The sequence below is a fragment of the Mustela erminea genome, chromosome 11, assembly GCF_009829155.1.
Source record: "Mustela erminea isolate mMusErm1 chromosome 11, mMusErm1.Pri, whole genome shotgun sequence".
Lineage (NCBI taxonomy): Eukaryota > Metazoa > Chordata > Mammalia > Carnivora > Mustelidae > Mustela > Mustela erminea.
This window is the reverse complement of record NC_045624.1, coordinates 55,676,407-55,702,599: the sequence shown is the minus strand read 5'-3', so window position 1 is coordinate 55,702,599 and position 26,193 is coordinate 55,676,407. Positions and strand designations below refer to the sequence as shown.

General features: G+C 36.4%; 1 protein-coding gene across 11 annotated transcripts in view; it reads left to right on the top strand.

The window, feature by feature from the left end:
* The window catches only part of HDAC9 (histone deacetylase 9), a 923,925-nt gene that overhangs the window by 771,174 nt on the left and 126,558 nt on the right, over positions 1-26,193 (top strand). For all 11 annotated transcript variants that reach the window (XM_032304495.1, XM_032304501.1, XM_032304493.1 and 8 more), the window contains one exon: positions 18,315-18,433. In XM_032304495.1, the coding sequence (XP_032160386.1) occupies positions 18,315-18,433 (119 nt within the window). The remainder of the gene's footprint in view (positions 1-18,314; positions 18,434-26,193) is intronic.

Below are 26,193 nucleotides of genomic sequence, written 5' to 3'. Positions count from 1 at the left end.
ACTAAGTTTTGACATAGAGTTCAGCAAAAGCAAAATCTGTTAATTCCATTACCACTATGTTTCTGTATGGTAATTACATAAGATTCACTTTATCCATTTTGATAAACTAGCAATTTATAATTTTGCCCAGCTTGTTATGCCCGAGTATAGGATTTTGCTTAGGAAGCCAGCATCATTTTATATACAGAGGAATAGAAAATATAGTACTATGAGTATAATAACATGACCTTCACTGACAGTGTCCCAAAGCCAGGAAGAGAGACTGTTTGGAAAGATTTTCTTCCCAACTCTCAGTTCAAAGACACATTGAGTAATATCTCTGAATCAGTAAGAACTATTACTGTTCATATGACACATCTTAGGTAAGGAAAGTCCCTTAGCCCCTTCAACTCTTCATTCTTTTTTAATGACTGAGTTCTAAACTTAGCATTGGCATTGTAATATTCTGAAGAAATATAAACTTATTAAATGTCACATTTGCGGGCGCCTGGGTGGCTCAGTGGGTTAGAGCCTCTGCCTTCACTCAGGTCGTGATCCCAGGGTCCTGGGATCGAGCCCCACATCCATCAGGCTCCCTTCCTCTCTTTCTGCCTGCCTCTGCCTACTTGTGATCTCTATCTGTCAAATAAAATAAATAAAATCTTTTTTTTAAATGTCACATTTGGAGCTCTAATTAAAAGAATAAACTTTTTAGACTAGGAATATATAAATATTATTGCATTAAGTACAATGTATGCACATATTTGGTTAGAATATACATGTTCCTGTTAGAATATATTGTGAGGTATTATGATATACACACATATTTAAATGAAGTGATATGAGATCTTAGACCTATTATTATGCTTTTGAAAGTACTGTTCATACATAGTTCTCATCAAAATTTCATTCTTTTAAAAACATTCTTTTAAAATGCATGTTACTTCAGAGACCATCTAAGTGAAGCTCCATTCCTTTTTGTTGAAGAAACTGATAGCTGAGGAAAGACAGTTTACTAAGGTCATACAATTACCAGTGGCAAGAACAGAAACCAGGTATTATTGAGTTGGTTGTCCATCAATCTTCCTACTTCGTTAAAGTTGTACACCAAAGCTAGATAATTCAATTTTGAGGTGGTATGCAGTGGCAAACATTGCAGAATTTGGTCCCCTTTTTTGAAGGCTTTTGTAGAAACCCCACCTTTCCCTTTCTCCCCCTCTTTCATGAAATGTTGTAGTGCTCATCAAAGCAAGATGGTCAGAGAATAATGTCTTTTGCACTGACAGAGTTCCTATTTTAATGCTTAATATGTACAAAAATAAAACAATTAGACACTGGGAATCATATCTAAATTGGTCAACAAAAATAGGTTAAGATAAGAGGAAATTTATATTAAGCAGAATTTTTTTTTTTAAAGATTTTATTTATTTACTTGAGAGAGAGACAGTGAGAGAGAGCATGAACGAGGACAAGGTCAGAGAGAGAAGCAGACTCCCCATGGAGCTGGGAGTCCGATGCGGGACTCGATCCCGGGACTCCAGGATCATGACCTGAGCCGAAGGCAGTCGTCCAACCAACTGAGCCACCCAGGCGTCCCAAGCAGAATTTTTGAGGCAGAAAAAGCCATATAGACCCCTGAGAGGAAAACAGAACATTGTATGAGGAAATAGAATCCACATATATCTTCTGAAGTTGTGAAGACTTTTTAGTCCCATTTTTCCTTTTTTTCTCATTAGTATAATGTCTAGATTAAATATTAATTAAATGGGTTTTTGCATATTCTTATAATTATTCCTATTCTGTTTTTATGCTTGGACAGTTATGTAACCAGCGGGCCAAGAGAGGAACTTGGGATTATTTGATGATTAGACTCAAAGTTCATATACAATGACATGACAAAAGAAATGTAGATGGCCTTTTACTAAAAGAAGCATTTTAAATATATTTGTGAAATGAGCAGATGCTGAAGAAGAGTGAGGGACTAAGAAAACCTGAGCCAAAAACATGAAAAACCAGAGAGGTTATCATTTGGCATTCCGTTCAACAACTGTTTATTGAGTACCCACCATGTGGGAAGTACTATTTTAGGTCTGTGGGATACATCTTTCAACAAAGAGGCAAACAACTTCTTCCCTTGGGGAACTTGCATCTCCTGGGGAGAATCAGATAATAAAAAATACATAGTGAACATAATAAGTAAATCATGTATCACTTTGGAAGATAATAAGTGTTATGGGGGGGAAAAAGCAGAACAAAAGTTAGGAATGAAGGAGGTGGGTAAGTGTGGGGAAGAGCATCAGGAAAAGGTCTTACTGCCCTTTGTTAATGATACCTAAGCAAAGATTTGAGAGAGGGGAGGGAGTTAACCATCTGGGAAAGAGCACTCCAGGCAGAGGGAGTAGCCAGTGTAAAAATCCTGATGGCCAGAATATATCCATACTGTTTGTGAATGGAGTCCTGATGGAATGTTGTAAGAGATGGGATCAGATTGATGCTGGGCAGCCTCATTGTGCAGAGACTTGCGAGTCACTTAAAAACCTTCACCTTTTACCCTGAGGAAAAATAGCTGGGAATCTGATATGCTAAACATAACAACCTGCTGCCCTGTTGAGAATGGAGTACAAAGTAGCTAAAAGAGATAATAGGGGTACCTTCTGGGAGGCTGTTGTTCTAATTGAGATAAGAGGTGTTGGCACAGGCCAGGGTAATGGCAAAGGAAGTGTTGAGATGTGGTAGGTTACTGGATATAGTTTGAATGTGTAGACAAAAGACTTTCATAATGGACTAGAGATGGGTATAAGAGAAAGGGAACTGCTGAAGATGAAAAATTGAGGCAATAAAGAAAACAGAAGGTGGTGATAGAAAGGGACAATATATGTGTGAGTGTGTCTTTGTTGGGTGTGTGAGGAAATGGAAGGTGGAAATTAAGGAGGAAGAGCAGGAGTTAACTGAAGTTGAGACTGGTGGGTCTGGTAGACAACACCAGTATACCTGGTGTGCTTAGAGCTTCCAGAGCTGACCTTCTTCCACAAATATGCATAATATCCCTTCCGTTGGTGCATCCCCCAAAGGGGGCTGGTCTAGTGATGAGTGAGGTGCTAAGGGATATCCTGAGGCACAGGAGGCACAATCTAGGCACAATCACTGCCTAGAATCTGTTCAGCAGCTGTTTTTGATACGCTGCCTTCATCACTTGTCCAAGCATGAACTGTTATGAAGAGTTTTTCTTGGGAGCATCCTTCTTCTGCTCTTCATGCACAAACATATACAGATGGATGAAAAAGTGTGCACACTGTAATGTGCATTTTGTTTTTGTGAGAAAAATCTAAAAGGAACAGAAGTCCTTGTACCATTTGAAAATGTGCAGTTTGGGGGACACCTGGGTGGCTCAGTCGTTTAAGTGGCTGCCTTCAACTCAGGTCATGATCTCAGGGTCCTGCGATCAAGTCTCACATCGGGCTCCCTGCTCAGCAGAGAGCCTGCTTCTCCCTCTTTCTCTGCCTGCTGCTCTGCCTATTTGTGCTCTCTATCTCTCTGTCAAATAAATAAATAAAATCTTAAAAAAAAAAAGAAAATTTGCAGTTTTATAATCTGATACGTTTAAGTGGTAACCTACAATCAAAATACAAAGAGAAGTATAGGCTTGGATTTTCACCTGTAATTCATATTTACATGATTATAATATGCCATTGTGAATTAAAGTGGATCAGAATCTGCTGCCTCAGAAGTCAAAAACTCCTCTTAATTCTAAAAGACACTTTAAAATACTTAGTTGATGAGGACAGAAATGATACAAATCAGATCTTGTCACTGTTCTACTCAAAACTTTTCAATTTCCTTTCTTGTTCAGAATGAAACTCAAAGTCCTTACAATGGCCTATGAGGACCTGTGTGAACTGGCTTTATGCCACCTTTCTGACCCCATTTCCAACTGTCTTTCCTTTATTCATTTGATATCAGCCATAACTGCCTCCTTGTGGTCCTTGTGAATACACGAAAGATCTCCCACTTCAAATCCTGTGCATTTACTATTCCCACAGGCTAGTGTTTTTCATCCATAAATCACTTGACCTACCTCCTCACTTCATACAGTGCAGCTTTGTTCCACTGTCACCAGCTCAGAGCGGCCTTCTCCGTATCCATACATAACTTGCACCATCTCCCATGACTTCATGTTTATTTTTCACCATAACCCTTATTTATGTGCTTTCTTGTTTATTTATACACTTTCTCCTCTATTAGAATGTAAACTCGATGAAGGCAAGAGATCCAGGACTTTGTTTGCTATAAACCCTACCTACAGTAGTGCCTGGAATATCCCAGGAAGCTGGTAAAGGTTTGATGAATAAAGAAAATGAATTGAATGAATGGTGTGATGCACTTATACTTCAGTCAACATTCCAGTTCCTGAAACATTTGTCACCACCATCTCATGGCCCCTGGTTTCTTCAACATCAAGCTCTCTTGGTCCTCTTTCATCCAGGGCTGGGTACTGCATGCCTTTTATAATCTTCTCTTCTACTGCTACCCATATGTACCATATGCTCCTGTCATATCAAAGTATTTGTCACAAGTCTCCATGCCCTTTCAAATGCCCACAGCTTTTCCCTTGCTAGTCCATCTGCCTGAACTGCTCTCTCTACTTTTTTCTTCCTGCCAACCTCTTACACTAATGTCCAAATTCACTTTTCATGTTTTTTCTTCTGGAGGACTTTCTTTATACTCTTCATCCCTGTTGACTGCCCTTCTGTCTTTTGGTACATTGTTTATGACTGAGCTTGTGCCATGCCATACTGCAAAAGCATGTTTCCTGCTAAGTTATGAACTCCTTTAGGGCAGAACTACAATTTGTTCTTATCTTTGAATCTCAACACAGTCCCAGTGCCTCTGATACAACAGGGGCTCAATAAAAGACTTCTGAAAGTCTACAACAATACTGATAATTCTGTAGATTATAAAGCTTTGAAATGCTTTAAATTTTGCGCTTAAGGCTGAAGAATCTAACTTTTTTGTTTTTCTCAAAGCCAAATCTGTGCTCCCCTGCACTGAGCATGCATTTTGAGTGGACAACATTGTGTATGTTTACTTCACACATACCTCAGTGAATCATGGGAAATCACTAGCGTGACTAAGCCTAAGTAAAGCACATGATTCAATGTCAGTGCAATCAATTCTTTTACCATTGACTAGAGACGAAATAAATCCAGAGATCTGATTCCAACTGGGGAGATTCTGAATTAGAATCACAGTTCACAGGGCGCCTGGGTGACTCAGTGGGTTAAAGCCTCTGCCTTTGGCTCAGGTCATGATCTCAGGGTCCTGGGATCAAGCCCCATATCGGGCTCTCTGCTCTGCGGGGAGCCTGCTTCCTCCTCTCTCTCTCTCTGCCTGCCTCTCTGCCTACTTGTGATCTCTGTCTGTAAATAAATAAATAAAATCTCAAAAAAAAAAAAAAAAAAGGAATCCCAGTTCACAGAAATAAAACCAAAATGGGATTTGTGATTTGTTTCTCCTGTGACAGAATCTCCAGTAGTCAGTTGGAGATGAGAAGGCAGATACGCTATCATTATTGCTTTAGTAGTTTGCTTTCTAGCAAAGAAATATACATACAAATTATCAGGTCCTTGGAGTCTATCATTCTCCTATGATACATACACTACTTTAGTCCTATGCTTCTCTGTTTCTTTGGTTTACTTCCTTGATTTACAGGAGTACATTCTTAAATAAGTTATTCAGAAAAGGTGTCTTGGAATTAAATTTCTGAGTCCTTATATGTCTTAAAGTATTCTTATTCAATTTAACATACTTGAATATTAGTAGTAATAGCAAGAAGCAGAATTAGAGTTTAAAAATAATTTCCCTCAGGATGTGAAGGTATTCACTGTTGCTGATTGGGACTCTGATGTCAGTCTCCTTCTTGATCTCTTTTGAGTATGATTTTTTTCTTTCTTAAGGATCCCTGGGGTTTTGAAGTTTCATGAGAATATGTATAAAAGTATGTATATGCTTTTATGCATAAGATTTTGCATCAGTTGGACTTACCAAATATGTAGCCTTAAGTCATTTTTCAGTTCCTAAGAATTATCTTCTGTTATTAGTTGAAAATTTCCTCCCCTCTTTCTCAGCATTCTTTGGGATCCTGATGTTTAAAGATAGGACTTCTGCATTAATCCTTTTTGTTTCATATTTTCCCACTTATGTTTTGTCTGTTTACTTCCATTTAGGAGGAATTACTTTAATTTTATTTTTTCAGAGCTTCTATTAGTTTGTGCAATTGTAGTTTTATCATTAATTGCTTCCTTTGTTCTTTGATGTTTCTCTTTCATATCAGCCTGTCTGCATTTTAAAGATAAAATATTTTTCTGAATCTCTTTGAGGTTATTATTTCTGTTGTTTGAACTATCTCTGATTTCTTCAGAGTTATTTATATTTATGTTTATTTTAATCTTTTTTTTTTCTTTATACTACTGGTGCTCCTTATATGCCAGGAAATTTCTTCTTTGCCATTGATGGTTTTTTGAAAGTAGTAACTGGTGTCAGATTGTCCTGTGGTTGTATAAATGGGTCAAATGGGAGCTCTGTGTCAGTTGGTGTGGGATGGAGTACGTGGACCGCCAAGCCCCACTTTGGGGTTAGCATTCTAAAAGATGGTTCATGGTCTCTGAATCTCCCTAAATGACAAAATAAAGAAGACTATTTGGGGGCAACAGTATCTACACTAGAAGCTTTTGCTTTCTCCCCACACCTTCTTTTCTTAAGAGAATCATCTGAGTGTTCTGCCTGGTATTAAACACTGGTTGCTGGTAAAGAGAGGGAAGGTAATTAAGGTGCTGAGATACAGTTCTGTTCTTCTTAACCAACTAGCATTTCTTTAATCTCTTCTTTTCAGTCTTTACTCTTTTCTTTTACCACACATTATTCTTTACTTGAGTTCCATTGGGTGGGAGTATCTCCCATTTCTTCTGTGGTCCCATGAGGGTGTATGCAGGGTAGTAGCTTTTGTTTGTTTCATTTTTTTTTTTTCCCTCAGTGTGTACCTAGTCAATTTCTCTCTTCTAGAAATTTGTTAAAAAAATCTCTGTTGGGGTGATGGGGTGGCTCAGTCAGTTAAGTGTCTGACTCTTGATTTCAGCTCAGGTCATAATCTCAGAGTCTTGAGATCCAGTCCTGTGTCAGGCCCTGAGTACAGCGAGCATCAGGCTCTACACTCAGGGGGAGTCTGTTTCAGATTCTGTCTCTCCCTCTCCACCTCTCAAACTTGTACACTCTCTCTCTAAAATAAGTAAATATATCTTTTCTTAAAAAAAAACTCTGTAAATTTTTCCTTCTTTCCTTCTTTTTCTTCTTTCCTCTTTTGTTGTCATAAATTATTTTTTTGTATTCTGATACTTGGTAACATTTTATTTTAAAATACTATTGGATTTCCAGGCAAGTTGTAAGGATAGCACTAACTTCTTATATATCCTATACTCAGTTTCCCCTGATGTTATATATTTACAAGAAATTACATTTGTACAATACTGTTAGGTCACTGATTTTAAATTTTTTATTTTTTATAAACATATATTTTTATCCCAGGGGTACAGGTCTGTGAATCGCCAGGTTTACACACGAGACTGCAGTTTGTCCACTAATGTCCTTTTCCTATTGTAGGATCCAATCTAGAATCTTACACTTCACTTAAATGTCATGTCTCCTTAGTCTCCTCCAATCTGTACCAATTCCTTAATCTTTCCTTATTTCTAGCCATTACTTTTAAGTATACTGGTTAGTTATTTAGTCAGATGTCCTTCAATTTAGGTTTGCCTGATGTTTTCTCATTATTAGATGTGAGGTTATGTATATTTTTGCAAGAATACTATAGAGCTGGTCAGCCTTCCTCATGTATCAAATCAAGGACTATTGATGTTGACATGTCTTATCATAAGGGATATTAACCTTGATCACTTCATTATGGTATCTGCAGATTTCTTCATTTTAAAGTTTTTTTTTTCTTTAGAATATCTTGGGAAAGATAGTTTGGTAGATGTTATGCAAACAGTATCTTTCTTTGCAAACTATTACCCAATAATTTCAGCATCCTTCCATGGCCCTTGCCTGCACCAGTTATTTCTGTCTTATTCAAATAGTGATTTTCTATTTCCTTCATTTCTTCTGTACTTGTTACCTGAAAGTTTTCTGTAAGGCAGAGCTATTTCTTCTCTATTCCATTATTTTTAGTCTCTCTGCGGACACACAGACACTTACTTGACTCTATTGATTATAGTCCAATACTGTCATTAGTTGTTTTGTTCCTCAGATTTTCATAGATTTGGCCATTGAGAGCTCTTCACATTAAGTTGTATGCCCTGTTGACATGTCCTTATCTTTAATTGAGCATTTCATTGTTTTCTATCACCAAAAGATGTTCAGAAATAGCTGGTGTTTTCCCTAACAGTCTTGGAATCAACCACTTTTCCAAGGATCCTTGGATCCTTTTATTGGAGATCTATATTAGAAAACAAGATCTGGGTACTAATGGTTCTCTTTGCTACTAGGCTGCCACTGATTGTAGGAAATACATACTAACCCATGCATACACACATACCTAAAGCTATTTCAATCACTGTTTGCCTGATATATATTTAAAATCATGAATTTCTATATATATATTTTTTTTTTCTTATGCTTTCCTGTCAGTGGGATATAGGGAAAGATGGGAGACAAACACATATACTTTGTTTGCTGTCTTTAACCAGAAAACCTAATGGTTCAGATAAAATTTTAAATGAATGCCTTTGAGGATTTGTTCTATTTAAGAAAAATTACAGTTTTTCCTATTTATGTTTACCCAAATGTGCTTTTTAATTTTTCATCAATCTTTCAGACGTTATAGGCCTTTTGAATTAAAAATCAGTCTACACTGGCATAAACAGAAGAGCATAAGCACTTTCACATACATTGCTGTAATAATTGCCACAATAAGAGATCTGTGGTATCTTAGTTTCATCAGTTTATCAGAAAACTGAGCATGAAATACTTTGAAGTCAACAATAGGAAAATAAAGATTCAGTTCAAAATTTAGCATGTCTTTAAGGCAGAAGAATTTGTAACATAGTAGACACTCATTATATACTTGTTGAAATAAATGATTGAACCTTACCAATACCACTGTTAAACACCTGTTACCATGTATTTCTTTAGTACACACATATATGGTAGCATAGCATCACAGCTCTTAGAATTATGCATCATTAATTCATTCAGCAAACTTCTACCACTCAGACACAATTCTGGGCATGTATGTTTTTCTCATTTTCCATTTTAAAAAATTTTTGTAGTAAATTCAAGTATATGGGATTAGTCCTGCCAGATAGAGCATTTTGAAAGCCTGTGTGAAATTGCAAGAACCATTTTTGTGAATTCAGGAATGATGTATATAATAAAAGTCACATTTTCTTCAGATGGAAGCTAGTAGATTCTACATATTTTGAGATATATGGATAAATAGATCTAATTTTCCTGTAAGTGGGTAAGATGTCTTTATTAACAAAATAGTTGCATTAAAATGAACCCTACTCCATTCCACGGACCTTTCTCCTATTTTGTCTAAAGTAAGAGTAAGTTTCTTTGAATTTTGGCAAAAATTGACATTTAAAAAACGTTTGACAGCGTGAATGGTTTGTGTCTTACTCTTTCATAGTTTATGCCTTCATTTTAATGGAGTTTATCAGCCAGTACCTTCCTATGAAAATATTTGTGAGAGATGTTATTTTATTTTTTTTAAGGTTTGTTTTTTTTTTGTTGTTGTTTTTTTTTTTTTTTTAGGATTTTATTTATTTGATAGAACGCACAGACACACAAGCAGGGGGAGCATCAGGCAGGGAGAAGCAGGATCCCTGCTGAGCTAGGGAGCCAACCACAGGGCTCCATCCCAGCATCCTGGGACTACAACCTGAGCCGAAGGCAGACGCTTAATCAGCTGAGCCACCCAGGCAGCCCTATTTTTTTTTTTTTAAGATTTTATTTATGTATTTATTTGTGAGGGAGAATGAGCATAAATGGGGGAGAGGGCCAGAGAGAGAGGGAGAAGCAAACTCCATGCTGAGCAGGGATCTGGATACAGGGTTCCATCCCTAGACCCCGAGATCATGACCTGAGCTGAAGGCAGATGCTTAACCGACTGAGCCACCCACGTGCTCTAAGATTTTATTTTTTTAAGTAATCTCTGTACCCAACTTTGGTCTCAAACTCACAGCCCTGAGATCAAGAGTTACATACTCCACCAACTAAGTCATCAAGGTACCCCTTGCCCCCACCTTTTTAAAAAGTTTTTGAGATACTATTTTTCTTTAAGAGTTTGAATGTCTGAAGCTTGATTATTCTACTCTCAATTTTGATTGGCAGTTTGGATGGATAGGAGAGTCTAAATTTGGACAAGTTTCCCAAGTAGTGACATAATCAACATGGGTACACAGGTTGTCCCTGACTTTGCTCCCCCTCACAAGAACAACTAACAAGTATTTAAGGAAAAGACACCACTGAGAGTATTCTAGAACATGGGGGTAAAACTGAAGCACTACACTGCACTACAGAGACCAAGATAGACTGCATTAGAAAAGTAAGAGAATTGGCTACACATTAACCACATTGCTCTTAACCCAGGATGGCACATCACCACACAGAGAGGTCTCCCCCAAGCCTCTGGTTTCTTTAGTGGGAAAAGAGAATCCAGAGGGGACAATACCTCAACACCGTGGATTGTTTTGCAGGAGCCCCTACTCTGATCTCACACCACAGGGATTATAGGGAAATGGGTGGGGCACAACCACTGAGAATCTGACTGTGGTAGATAGAGAAGGGAGGGTCTTGCAACAACAACAACACAGATTTGCGCAGCCCACATTCATACCTGCAGTACCCAAGTAGTAGTCCCTACCAGTGGTTTTGCTCATCTGCAGAACCAAGTCAGGAGTACACTCTGACCAGAGAAGATGCTGTGTAGATCCACCTGATTCAGATCCTCAAAGGAGTTTTGTAGGCCCTAGAGCCATGTTTGCCAAGGCTCAGGCAAGGAGTTGAATTGCATGCAGTCCCGCCCACTGCAGAAAGTATTTTCTGGCCCCATTTGACCAAAAGAGCTGGAGACAGTTTCTGGAAGTTATGGCCCAAAGGCATTTATCCTGAGGGGTGGGCAGGCAGAGCTGATTGCCCCCAAAGCAAAGCCAGTACCAGAAGTGGAGCTTTCCCATCATACACAGACAGAAAGATGAATTAATTCATATCCAAGGCTAAGGGTAGTTCCCTGACCTTTCCGAAAGATAGAATCTATCTGGGAAATTGAAAGTTGTCTGGAGCTACCCTGGTCCCCCCACTGCCACCCAGGTGAGGGAGCTGAGACAGTTTCACCTACTATAGAGAGTGTCTTTCTGTCCTATCTGGCGAGAAGAGCTAAAGATAGTTCCTGGAGACTGTGCAGCACAGTGGCACTTAAACCATGAGATGGGTGGGCAGAGATGATAGTCTGCATAGCAAATCCAGAGGCCATGTATGATCAGGGATTTGGAGGTTGCTAATTGGCTTATATTAAGACAACAAAGAGTTTTATACTTAGCTTTCAAGCTGCTTTTCCTTCTGCCCCATTGTGGGGAACATAATTTTATCTTTACTTACAGCTGAATGCAGTCTTCAGCCTGTTTGACCAGTTAACCTAACCAGAACACATGGGAAATTGCATAGCCTGTTCAACAGCCCTAGTACAGCACTTAAAAATGTGGCACTTGAGCATGGCCCATGGCTTCCCCATCTGCAAAGCAAAACTGGTAGATTCAACTGACCAGAGAAAACTCTGGCTTGATTCTGTAACTGAATGCAGGTCCATCTGCCTGATGCATAACAAAATCAATCACTGATATGTCAGGTATGTAGCAAGGGAATGATTTATTTTAGAGGCAGCCAAATGAGGAGATGGGTGTGGAAGGGCAAGCCTCAAATCCACCTCCCTGAGGGGGAGAGAACAAATTTCTTTTTATAATTATAGAAGTTGAGATTACACACATACTGATTTTCTTTAAGTATTTTATTTATTTATTTGAGAGAGGGAGCACACATGAGTTGAGGGGAAGGCAGAGGGTGAGGGAGAAGCAGACTCCCCTTTGAGTGGAGAGCCTGGCACAGGCTCAGGACCCTGGGATCATGACCCGAGCCAAAGGCAGATGCTTAACTGACTGAGCCACCCAAGTGCCCCAACACACATATTGACTTAAAAGGGCAAGGAAACTTACGAGTATTCATAAGAAAAGATGTAGTGTGCACATTTAATAAACGGATGTAACATACATCACATGTTCACTTAACATCAGAACAAGGCAAAATTCAGCTCTTTGACATCAGGAGGTTATCTTAGGACAAGGAGAAGGAGTTACGGTTATGCTCTGAGAGCTGGTATAAACTGGAAAAGGTTTGGGCTCATCTTAGGTAAAGAATGCAGGGCCATACAATGCATGTTCATAGCTAGAATACTATCCATTGACCTTGAGTCCAGGCTTCTACAGAGACACCTAGTGGATTTTTAGTGGGATCTGAGAGGCACAGTAGCTGGGGGAAACAGTTCTCTGAAACCAAGCTGTAAATTTTCTGCCACTTTCATCTTCATTAACCCTGGGGGGCACAATTTCAGTGTGCCAAACAAGCTATTCAGGCCCTTGTTCTCATAATGTTTCCTTGCCAGGGCTAGAGAATCCAGGCCACTGTGGAGCCCATCTTATAGCCTTACATGGGTGGGGAACCATGCAGCAGTTTTACCCAGCTGTTCTCAGCCAGTGGCATACCTCCCCATCCCTATCCTCGGAGCTCAAACAGTTGCCTTTCCCCAAAACAGACCATAATAGCAGACCCCATCTGCCCATGGACATTACCAGTTGACATACCTGCAGACCCAAACTGAGCTTACTGGTGAAGAACAGTCTCTGCCAAAGCAAAACAATAAAATCTGAGAGAGGAGGATCATTACTCACACATGCAGATACCAACATAAGCAATCAAGTCTTATAAAAAATCCAAGTAAATGTGATACTACCAAACGAAACTTGTAAAGCTCCAATAATTGTCTCTATAAATAAATGGAGATCTGTCTAGTGCCAGACAGAGAATTCAGAATAATCCTCATATGGAAGGTTAGTGAACTACAAGAAGACACAGATAACTTCAAGAAATTATGGAAAACAGTGCATGAACAAAATGAGAAGGTCAGCAAGGAAATGACCATCAAAACCAAAAAATCCTAGAATTGAAAAACACAATAACTGAACTGAAAAACTCAAAAGAGAGTTTCAAAAGTAGACTCCACATTGCAGAAGAAAGAATATATATGACCTAACAAATAGGATATTGGAAATTACCTAGAGGTGCAAAAAGAGTGGGAAAAAAAAAAGAAAAGAAAAGCCAGTAAGAATTATGGGGCACAATGAAAAGAAACAATGTTCACATTATGGGAATTCTAGGAAGAGAAGAGAAGGTAAAGGGGACAGGACATATAATTTAAAACAATAAAGACTGAAAATGTTCCAAACCTGGAGAAAGAAGTGGACATCCAGATTCATGAGGCCCAAAAGACCCCAAATTGGTTAAACACAAATAGGGATAAACTGAAATATATTGTAAGTAAACTGTCAAAAGTCAAAAACATAGAGTTTTAAGAACAGCAAGAGAAGAGACGTTCCATACAAGAGAACCCCAATAAGACAATAAGCAGATTTTTCAAGAGAAACTTTTCAAGCCAGAAGAGTATGGAACAGTATATTCAAATATTGAAAGAAAATAGCTGTCAGCCAGGAATTCTGTACCTGGTAAAGCTGTCATTCAGAAACAAAGGAGAGATAAAGATGTTTCTGAACAAACAAAAGCTGAGGGAGTTCATTACCACCAGACCTGCCGTATAAGAAATGCTTAAGGGCGTTCTTTGAGTGGGAGTAAAAGAACAATTGACAACCTAAAAAAATTAAAAGGTAATATTACCTCTTTGGTAGGGTAAATATATAGCCAAAATTAGATTCTGCAATATGTTAATAGTGGCACATAACTCACAACTCTAGCTTAAAAGTTAAAGAAAAAACATAGTAAAAATAGCCAAACCTACAATACTCTGTTACTAGTTACACAATATATTTTAAGAAGTCAGTTGTAACATCAACTGAAATTGAGGGGGAAGAGAAATAAAAGTGTTAATTTTATGAAATCTATTGACATTATTATTGATTTAAAATAGAATGTCAGAAGTTTAAGATAATTTCTGTAAGGCTCATAGTAACTGCAGGGGAAAATCCTATAGTAATTGCACAAAAGAACACAAAGAAGTCAAAGCATACTGATTCCAAAACATATCAAAACACACAAAAAAAGACAGCAGGATAAGAAACAAGGAACAGTGGATCTACAAAACAGTCAGAAAATAGAACAAAATGGCAATAGTATGCCTTATCAATATTTACTTTAAACATGGATGAAATATGTGAAGGAGATTAAGAGATACAGACTCCCAGTTTTAAAATAAAAAAGCCATGGTGATGAAAAGCACACCACAGGGTATATAGTCAATAATATTGTAATATACTTATTGTGATGAACATTTCCTAATGTATGTAATTGTTGAATCAACTGTTAAACACTTAAAACTAATTTAATATTCCATGTCAACTATACTTCAATTAATGTTTTTATTTTAAAAAAATAAATATAATGGATTAAGTTATCTAATTAAAATATGTAGAATGGCTAAATAAAAAAAAGAAAAAGAAAGGAATCAACAATATTCTGCCTAACAGAGATTCACTTTACCTTTAAAGACATGCATAGACTGAGAGTGAAATAATGGAAAGAAATATTTTAAGCAAATGGTAACCATAAAAAAACAGGAGTAGTTATATCAGACAAAATAGACTTTAAACTGAAATGGCAAAAAGGAGACAAAGAAGGTCACTATATATGATAAGGTGGTCAATATATCAAGAGGATAAAATAATTATAAATCCTTATGTGTCCATCCTTAGATTACCTAAATATATAAAGCAAAAACTAACAGAGCTAAAAGGAGAAATAAATGGTAATTCAATAATAGTTGAAGACTTTAAATACCCCACTTTTAAAAATGGGTAGATCTTGCAGACAGAATCAATAGGCAAAGAACAGACTTGAAAAATGCTATAGACCAAATGGATGTAACAGATGTATATAGATCATTCTATCCAACAACAACAGAATACACATTCTTCTCAAGTGCACATGGAACATTTTCCAGGATAGACCATACATTAGACCGCATATAATTCAGGAAATTCAAGATGATTAAAGTCATCCCAATTACCTTCTTTGACCTCAATGGCGTGAAACTAGAAATTAATGATAAGAAGAAACCTGGAAAATTCATGAACACATGGAAATTAAACAACACTGTCCTGAAAAATGAGTGAATCAAAGAAGAAATTAACAGGGGAAATAAAAGGTTTTCTTCAGATAAATGAAAATGGAAACAACATATCACACTCTGTAGGATGCAGCACAAGCAGTTTTAAAGGAAATAAATAAATAATAAACATCTGCATTAAGAAGCAAGAAAGATACCAAATAAACAACCTAACTCTATAGCTTAAGGAACTAGAAACAGAACAAACTTAGTCCAAAATTAGCAGAATGGAAGAAATAATGAAGATTGGAGAAGAAATAAATGAAATAGAGAACAGAAAAAAATAATAGAAAAGATTAACCAAAGTAAGAGTTGCTCCTTCGGAAAGATACAAACAAAAGTGACAAACACAGTATCTAGACCAAGGAAAAAAGAGAAAAGACCCAAATCAACAAAATTATAAGTGCAAAAGGAGATGTTAAAACTGACATCACAGGGTCGCCTAGGTGACTCAGTCGATTAAGCGTCTGCCTTCAGCTCAGGTCATGATCCTCGGGTCCTGGGATCAAACCCCACATTTAGCCCCACAGCAAGCTCCCTGCTTAGCAGTGAGTCTGCTTCTCCCTCCTTCTGCCTCCTGCTCTATGTGTTAGTACTTTCTCTGTCAAATAAATAGTTTTTTTTAAAGATCTAATGAGTGAATTCAGTAAAGTTGCAAGATACAAAAATTAACTATACAAAAATCAGTAGCATATTCTATACACTAACAATGGATTTTCTGAAAAAGAAATAATCCCATTTATAATAGTGTGAAAAATAATAAAATACCATATATAGATTCACTGCAATCCTTATCAAGATTTCAAGGCAATTTTTACAGAGATGGAAAAAACACTCCTAAAATGTATATAGAACCACAAAAGACCCCAAATAGTCAAAGAAACCTTGAGAAAGAACAAAGTGGGAGGCATCATACTTCCTGATTTCAAGCTATACTATAAAGCTATGTTCATCGAAACAGTATGGTACTAGCATGCGCGCACGCACACACACACACATACACACACAGAAAAATAGAACAATGGGACAGAATGCAGAGTCCAGAAATAAGCCCAAGCATATACAGTTAACTAATATTTGAGGTGGAAGCCATTCAAGTGAAGGAAGAACAGTCTCTTCAATAAATGGCGCTGTGATAATTGGAAATTCACACATAAAATAATGAAACTGAACCTATATCTTATACTATTTACAAAAATTAACTTGAAATGGATTAAACACTTAAATGTAAGTCCTGAAAACATGAAACCCTTAGAAGAAAACATAGGAATAAATCTTCTTAACATGGGCTCTGGTAACAATTACTTGGATATGATATCTAAAGTGCAAGAAACAAAAAGTAAGGAAGTGTGACTATGTCAGGCTAAAAAAGATGCTGCCCAGCAAAGGAGCCATCAACAAAGTGAAAAAACAACCCATGGAATGGGTAAAAAAATTGTAAATTATATATCTGATAAGAGGTTAATATCCAAAACATATAAAGAACTCATACAACTCAATAGAAACAACACAACCCAATTTATAAAAATGAACCAAAGGATCTGAATAGACATTTTCCAGAGAAGATATACATAAGACCAACAGGTACATGAAATGATGCTCAAGATCACTAATGATTAGGGACATGGAAATTAACACCATGATGAGATATTACCTAAGGTCTGTCAGATGGCCCACATAAAAAATATAAGAGATGACAAATGTTGGCATGGGTGTGGAGAAAACGGAAACTTTATGTACTGTTGGTAGAATTGTCTATTGGGTCTAGCCACAATGGAAAACAGTATGAAGAATCCTCAAAAAACTAAATTGAGAACTATCTTTTCATTCATTTATGAATTTCAAATAAGTATTTTTTGTTTTATAATTTCAACAACAACTTGTTAAATTTTTAAGTGTAAAACTAATATGTGGTCACTTTAAAAATATGAGAAATCTGCAAACATAAAAAAATGAAAAGAACTCAATTTTGTCACTACTTAAGGATAGCAATTTTAATATTTAGTTCAGTTATTTCTGCTAAACACACAGCAGAGACCTTACCACTCTTTAAATCTGCTATTGTGTGCACTTTCCCACTCTTACTAAATAGTCTTTGGAAATTTGAGTCTAAATAATAATGACAGTTGGTCTTGAAGCCTACATTAATTTTTTTAATTTTACAAAGCTCAGTAGCATCCATTAGTCATTTTCTCTCAAATCCAGCAGTAAGGAAAAAGGGGTCAGGGTGATTTGAGAAGGCTGAAGAGGTAGATGCTGAAGTGTCTGAGTAAGGCCAGCAGGGGTTGCTGTCATGGATGAGACTAACACATTCCTGGTGTCTCTGACCTTGGACTCAACATTATAATCTGGATTTTATTAAAGGAATTTTGCATTTTTCCTTTGCAAGAATTACCCCCTACCATGACAAATATTTAAAAAAAAAATTTTTTTTAAGTTGGAAAAGGAACTTTTTCTCAAAAGAAATTTATAGTTCAAATTTACACCAAGTTCTCACTAACTGGAGCAAGCCGGGCTTTCACTAAAGCTTTGACTTTCCTCTGTAAAACATTAGTCACTCCCTTGGAAGAAGCACTTTTTTATAGGCAGTGGGGTAAAACAGCCACAGATGTGCATGTAATGTGATGGGCTTAGAATGTACCTGCAAAACATTTTTTTTTTTTTTTAATTTAGAGAGAAAAAAGATGAAAGAAAAAAGACTGAATTGGGATGCTAAAATAACAGTGATTCACTAGTAAGGAAATGATAAGTTTTTGATCCATTCAAATAGTATTTTCTTTTTCCCTTTTCTTTATTCTTGGGAACTTCTTGAGGATGTGCCAAGTCATTTTCATTGCACAATCTTAAAAGGTATTCACCATTCCCATGTGTAACTGGTTGCCTTTTTACTGTGCAGGACTGTAGTGACGCCTGTGGCCAAAGAGTTTGATCCAGACATGGTCCTAGTTTCCGCTGGATTTGATGCATTAGAAGGCCATGCCCCTCCTCTGGGGGGTTACAAAGTGACAGCAAAATGTGAGTATATCTTTTAGAAATTTATGAAATGCTAAAACATAATAATCTCTTTTAGGTCTTTAAAATAGATAGCACCTTTTACATGTGTCTAGTAAACTTAGGTAAGGCTTTTTGAAAATAATTCAGATTGTGTTTATTGCTTTGTCAGATTCATCTCTCTGTAAGGATGTTCGCCCTTAAGAAAAACAAAGTTAAATTGTTTCCTTTGGTAACTTGATGGGGCATTTCAGAACCTTTATGCTTTTCAGGAGTCCCATTTTGTTATTTAAAGGCAGAAGTGATAGGACTTCTGTTTAAAATATGTTAAATGACTTCAGAGGTCATGAGTCTAGAAAAGCTCCTGGGTTTTTTGAAGAGAGAATGGAAGTCACTGTTTTTATTTCATTGCACATATGGTAAAAAAATAGCTCTTTCCTAATATATGCTGTAGTCTTCTAGGTTTGAATATAAAAGTGTAGTCCCCTTGCTCAGAAGCTCTGTACATGCCCATAGACAATGCTCAGGTTCTCTACTCCTCTTCTGTTGTGTTGCAAAGGTTAAATTTTTGGCTCTGTTCCTTAACAACTAGACACCAGATGAAAACAAATGAATTTTATGTTATACTGCATTTGAATAATGTGACCTAATGGAATCTGGCTAGAAAGAGGCTTTCTTCAAAAATAATTCCCATGTTTTCTGAGTGTGAAAATAAGGCATATGTATAGCCCATGCATACAAATGTATGCTGGTACTCTGGATATATATAAAAAAGAAGAAGGAAAAAAGCAGAATTGCACAAAGGATCCATTATTGTGTATTTTAGTGGGGGTTGGAAACAAATCAAAACAACCCAAATAGTTTTAACTGAGAGAGATGAGTTTAGAGCAAGTGTGTTTTATTAATTTGAAAAGAACCAAAGAACCAGCATCATGCCAACCTTTGTTTTTAGTTGGCTTCTCATATGAGAGAGTTTTCTGCACTCGAATTGTTCCAGTAACATTGTTAGGTAGTAACTATTTTTAACTTCTATTATTTATCCATGGTTTTTGGTGCCTTGCCGTCTATTGAAAACACATTGAAAGAGGCAACTCCACAAACACAAACAAAACATAATAATTCACAAGTTTGTAAAATTGAATAGAGAGGTGTTTGGTTTTATCAGATGTCTTTATGATCCCTTTTCTTTCTTCATGGAATTCCTCTCCACTTTAATGGGAAGTCAGTCTTCCTGCTGCATCCTAATTAACATCAAGACTGGTGACAAGTTTAGTCTAAATAAAGAGAAAAGAAGACCTTATACTTCAAGTTGATATATACCCAAACAATGGAAAACACATGGAGCAAAGACAGAAATCTAGAAAAGGTGTTCCTTGCCATTAATACAAGACTCTCCCTCGAGAAGGAGGACTGTCTGTATTCGGGTGTTTCTTCCTTCCAAGGAGGCAAGGAAGACTCATATGCAAATGAGTCCATTTCTCAGAACTAGCTGGAAGGAACTAATCTTCTTGTTTGCTTGTTTGTTCATTTTTTGCCAAGTGGAGTTCAAATATCAAATGTCATCTTGGAAAGTAGAATAGAAGGAGTAGTAGTAGTGTGGTTTCTTTTAGTCATAGACCTAAGGTACATAGTTTCTACTCCTTTTATCTTCAGTACAAGGCACTGAGACCTTTATTATGTTGTATTTCTTTATCCATTTGGGGGTAAGCTCTTCATTTTTCCAGTTAAGTTTGTCTATAATCTCTTCAATCCCTCACCCCTACTTATCTGTTTTTCCTTCTTGTGTCTTTTCTACTCAACAGACCATGTTTCCTTACAAGATGATTTGTTTCCTAAGAAAAATAGACAGACATATATTTTAACTGATTTAATAATTGTCCCTCTCTGAGTACTTACAGTTTAGGAAAAAGATACACGATGAGGAAAGGAAATCCTAGAAGTCAAGAGAAGGTAGTAGAGACTACCTAAAACAGTTCACATATTGCATAGATGAGAAAACTAATTCATTTTACCATCTGAAATAATTGGGGTTAAATTAAAAATATTTATTCTGAATTCATATTTAGATAAAATTGTATGAGGCTTTCACTGGATTTTTTCCACTAAAGAGAAAAATGTTTTGTAAAGTGCTTGAGAACAGAGTAGTTGGATGCAGACCCTTAACTCCCCAGGTGCAGGCTGTGATAGACACTGACTAGTCCCGTGATACTTAAATGAACAACCACAGAGCATCACAACTGGGCGGCTGTTTGTACATATTATTTCATGAAGGCCCGAGTTTACCAGCCATATTTTCTAGAGATGCCACCATAACTAGGTAGAGGTTAGGATTAATAGACAGCTGTATAGTTGCTCCCCAATTAGCTTACCCCTAGGTCTTTCTGTTCTCTTTCTAACCATGTGGCAGATGCATTTATGTTGCTTTGGTCTGAAAGTTCTCGATAGGCAATTACTATTGGACCTTCACTGTCCTATGCCAGAAGTCATCTCCATTTCCGAGGAGTCTCAAAATGAAGCTAGAAATGGGCTAAATACTACAGTAAAACATAGGTAGAAATTACGGAAAAAATTCATAACCTAATGTTTTCCCATTTCACCTAAACTCACCCTTGCTTCAGTAGAATGTCTAAGTATTTTAGAGAGTGGTTTTTAGATACTGTGTCACAGATGCTAAAATTTTACTGTCTTAGCACATCAAATAAATCTTTTAAAATAATTTTAATAGTCCTAAAAGTAAAAGATAAATTAAGTCAAAACAACTAGTGTTTTCATTTATATTTGTATTTAGATATCTAATTCGTTATCTGGTTTTTTTTTTTTTGAAGACTTGTTTGATGCTATGACAAAAATTTCAGTGCATCCATAGAGGTGATTTAAATTAAAGTCGATTGTTGGCTAGTACTATTTTTCTTCTTTCCTCTCTTCTCCCCTCATTTTTTTACATATTAAATATTCTCTACAACAAAATATTCATATTTGTTTATGCCAAAGTTTGAAATAGTCTGAATTCATTATTTAAAATCTGTTTTTTCAATTAACCACCAGGACTAAGGCCCACACTGAAAGGAATAAGTATCTTTATGTCCTACCCTAAATACTACATCAAACTTTACCACGAAATTATCAGCGTGTCCTTTAAAAATATTCTCATTCAGATCTAGATATCTTTAGGTTACAGTTTAAGAAGGTTAACATGACAATTAAGTGCCATGTTCCAAAAATAAAATGAAACAAAATTGAATCATCATATTGCAGCATCCCTGGTCTTATGGTGTTGTCAACATTAAAAAAAATTGTTTCTTCAGTTCATGTTAATTTGCAGAAAAATGTATGTTTTCTTCCTTTTCAAGACATTTATATGTTCTCTCCTTTCATTGGCTTCACATAGTAAACTATATGCAAATTTCTTTTATCATGTGAAAAATGATTTTCCTTTCTTTAGAATAATTCAGAAGTCATTGTGAGGTGACCCCATGTCTGATTTTAAAAAATGATCTTTTTTCAGAGGGTATTTTTATAGTTTTTGAGATAGTAACTACTTCTCTCAGCAAATAAATAAATGTTATTTGGACAAGTGAAAAACACCCATTAGTTGGTGGAAAAAAATCAAATAACATATCTTAGTCTTGAATTACCATCTTCTTTTTGATAAAATGTTTTATCCTTTTTAGTTATCCTCTTATTCCTTTTATCCCACTGTGAATGTCTGTCTGACAAGGAAAGAGCACTCTTGTGAAGTAGGTACCTATAGAAATGAATTCGTTCTTAGCTTTGTGTTTTTCCTGAGGAAGTACAAAAAATTCCTTGATTAGTTAATCCTCCAAAAATAAGTCTCTAAAAGTTGAGTGTTGAGCCAGTCAACAAATAGTTCCAACAAATTAACTTGTTAGGTGTATGAGGTTATGTTGGTTTACTTCATCAGCTTATAATGGATATATGTGCTTCAACTTCCTGTGTATACAGAGTGTGTGGTTCAAGATGTCCTCCGTTGGCACATTTTATTTGTCCATAGAGTTGAAGGCAGATGGAGCCAGAATTAATTACATTTTGAAGTTGACTTTTTTTCTTTTTCTCTCACTGATGATTCTAGCCCTCTCTTAATATGTCCATAACTATCCTCTGTCTCTAATTTTCTCTGCTAGAAAGAACCTGATCACATTCACTTGTATGTTATATTCATTACCTAATTATACACTTTTTAAAAGTGAGTGTATTTCAGCTAATGTGATAGTTCTGTTTGGTAGTTGCATCTTTTATTATTTATCTGTAATTGTGAAATCAATGCTTTATCTTTTCATGATAGAATTTCAGACCATAGCAAACAGGCATGGAGAAAAGGAGTGTCTGGAAAACATTTACCAAATGCCATTTCATGAAAGATCAACCTTAAGCTGAAGGGTTTCAGTTCTTTTAGATTAGGATGGAAACTGGGGGAATATTATGTATAGTTGATTAACCAGAATATCTTCCCATCCAGCTACCATCAGATTAACCTCTCTTACACATTTCTGTGCTGTGTCATCTGAGCTGGATCACTGCCTGGCACACTTTCTAAATAACTTCTTTTTTATTTATTGTTTTTGTTTTTGTTTTTTTTTTCCCACCCCCCCCAAATAACTTCTTTTTTAAAATGAATAAAGCTAGATGAACTCATTGTCTTTTAAGCAAGTCAGAGGCTTTCTTCTATATCTGATGCTACTCGAATTGGGTTTTAGGATTTTCTTTTTTGTAATTACTGCCACTCCTTTCCAAGGTTTAGTATTCTTATCTCCTATAATATTTTAATTATCACAAACCTGTGTTTCTGACAGTGGTCACATGTACAACATTTCCCTTTAATAGAAATAGTATTAAAAAGAATATAAATATTAAAGGGGAAAGTCATGGTTTCCTTGTAGCAATGGGTTTTGGACAAAAACACTGAATTCCTGCTGTTAATACCTACTAGAATCTAGATGGTAAGGTAACTCATTTCATTTCTGTTCAGAAAAGCAGTACAGTGGGAGAGTGAATCCTTTAAATAATAAACTTGAAATAAAGATGAAAAATTCGAGGAGAGTAAAGAATAACTCATTTTGGTGCCAGAAGATCTATGTTAAAGTCTCAACTTTGTCCCTTATTAATTTTGTAATCAAATTAGTTTCCTAATCAGAAAAAAAAAATGGGGGAGAGTAGAGAGATAAAAATTATACCAGCAACGTAAGGAATAAGTAATGAGGCATTGTGAGTTGAAAGTTTTAAATTATACTGGTGATATTGTTTCAACAATTCTAAACATTCACCAAAGGTCTTAGGTAATGTATTTGAACACAAAATATACAACACAAATACTGTGACTTGTTGGAAAATTTATGAGATTCTTATTTGAACAAAATGGGGGGGCGGGGCATCTGGGTGGCTCGGAGGGTTAAGCCTCTGCCTTCGGCTCAGGTCATGATCCCAGAGTCCTGGGATCAAGCCCCGCATTGGGCTCTCTGCTCAGCGGAGAGCCTGCTTCCCCTCTCTCTCTGCCTGCCTCTCTGCCTACTTGTGATCTCTGTCTGTCAAATAAATAAATAAATAAAATCTTTGAACAAAAAGTGGGGAGGATAGACAGATATTCCTAGGAAGCTGTGCAAGATTCTAGGTAAATAGTTGTAGGTGGGCCCTACTTCTCAGTGCATCCTCAGAGAACAGCGCCCAGTAACTCCCGTCTGCCTGACCTCCGGCCACGCTCCGAGCTCACCGAGCCTGCGGCTGGTTCAAGGTAACCCTGAGCTGTGAGCCAGTTGCTCCGCAGCTTGCAGGGAGCCGGCCCCTCCCCCTGGGGTCTATCCCGTCACTTTGGATTCACTTCTCCACCAGTCCTACCTTTCAGAAAGTGGTTGTTTTTCTGTTTCTACAATTGCTGTTCTTCTTCTCTTGGATCTGCTGATGGATTTGCAGGTGTTTGCAATCTTTAGATAAGCTATCTAGCTGATCTCCCGCTAGCTGAAGTGGTCTCAGCCTGCTACTTCTCCGCCATCTTGACTCCTCCTCCTGTCTCTGAGGTTCTTAAATTTGGGTCCACAGCTCATAGGACTCATGAGCTTAGATGAAAAAACTTACATTACTGTTTTTTAGTAAAACTATTACTTGCCCCTTATTAGCTGTATGAATTTAAGAAGGTGTTTTTCATTATAAATATAGGCAACAAACCATGATAATATAGGTAAAGTGGATGACTTTATCACCAGTAGGAATGATAGCTATTTTCGTATCACTTTATTGTTTTGTGCATAGTTCCAGTGACCAGTTGCTTTCATCATTACTTTGGAGTGATAGTATGTATCAGACCTGTTGCCCAATTAGTTATTTGATGCATTAATATAGGATTACATGTATTATACCATTACTGTCCCCCATATTTTGTTAGTTTGGTATATTTTCAATGTAGTATTGTTTGTTACTTTGCATTTATTTTATGTACTTAAAACATTCCGAGAAGGGATCCATAGGCTCCTCTTTGAATACACACGCGCGCGCACACACACATGCACCTACACATGCGCACGTATATACATACACAATTTTTATTACTTTGAGGCAAAGTGTAGTTTGTTTCTTTTTGCTGATTTACTTCTCACATTATGCCTAGTGTAGTTATTCTGTTATATATAGTTCATCTCTGAAGCAATCCTGGAAAAAAATATTGAGCATTCTGGTTTATCCAAAGATTTCTTATCTGTAAAACAAACTTCATATATGTCTCACTTTGCAAGATCTCCATGTCTTGTACCTGGAAGTCAAACAGACATTATAAACAATTACTAAGCTTTGCATCAATAATTTGTATATTAATATGTCTTCCTTTTAGAGAGGATAAACTAATGCAATCTGGGAATTCAGAAATTTTGTTTAAAATTATACACTGATTTTCAAAATTTTAAAAAAATTTTGGGTAGTTTAAAGACGAAGAGTAATAAAAAGAATTATATAACAAATTCATTGGTTCTTCTACTGTTTAGAATATATTAGCCAAATATTTTTATATTTGTTCCAAGTCTTTTTGTTTGTAAAAGAAATAGAATTTGCAAATGAATGTGAGCTGCACTTTAATCACTGCCCCTAAATCCTATTCCCCTTCTCTTCTAACTACTGTCATAATCTGTATTCTTTCCAGTACACACACACACACACACACACACACACTATAAAATAGTATTTTAGTGAATATGGTTTTAGATTTACAATATCTTGCAAAGGTAAATATTATCATTCTGTTCATGTAGTTTATGGAACTTGCTTTTTTGCTTTTCAAATTGTTTTGAACTACACTCATGAATATTTATATATCCTTTTAATTTCTTTGTATTAGGCCAGTATGGACACATACCATCATGTATTTTGTCTATTCTCCCATTAATGGATCTTCAAGATGTTTCTAGATTTTCACTATTATAAATAATGTTGAAGTGAATATCCTTTCACAGATCTTTTATCTGACACTGACTTTTTTTAGTCAAGTTGGACTTCTGTAGTATGTAGCTCTTGGGGGAGCCTGGCTGGCTCAGTCAGTAGAGCATGTGACTCTTGATCTCGGGGTCATAAATTTGTGCCCTATCTTGGGCACAGAGATTACTTAAACAAAAAGTACATGGCAGTATGTAATACATATAAACATGGAGGGAGATAGTTAAGTAAGGAAAGAATTCTTTCTACCTTCTGTAACTATTCCTCACACCATTTTCCACATCCCTTGCTTGTCTTTGACAGACATATACCCAAACAACTAATCTTGCTTCTTCTCTTTACTTTTTTATACT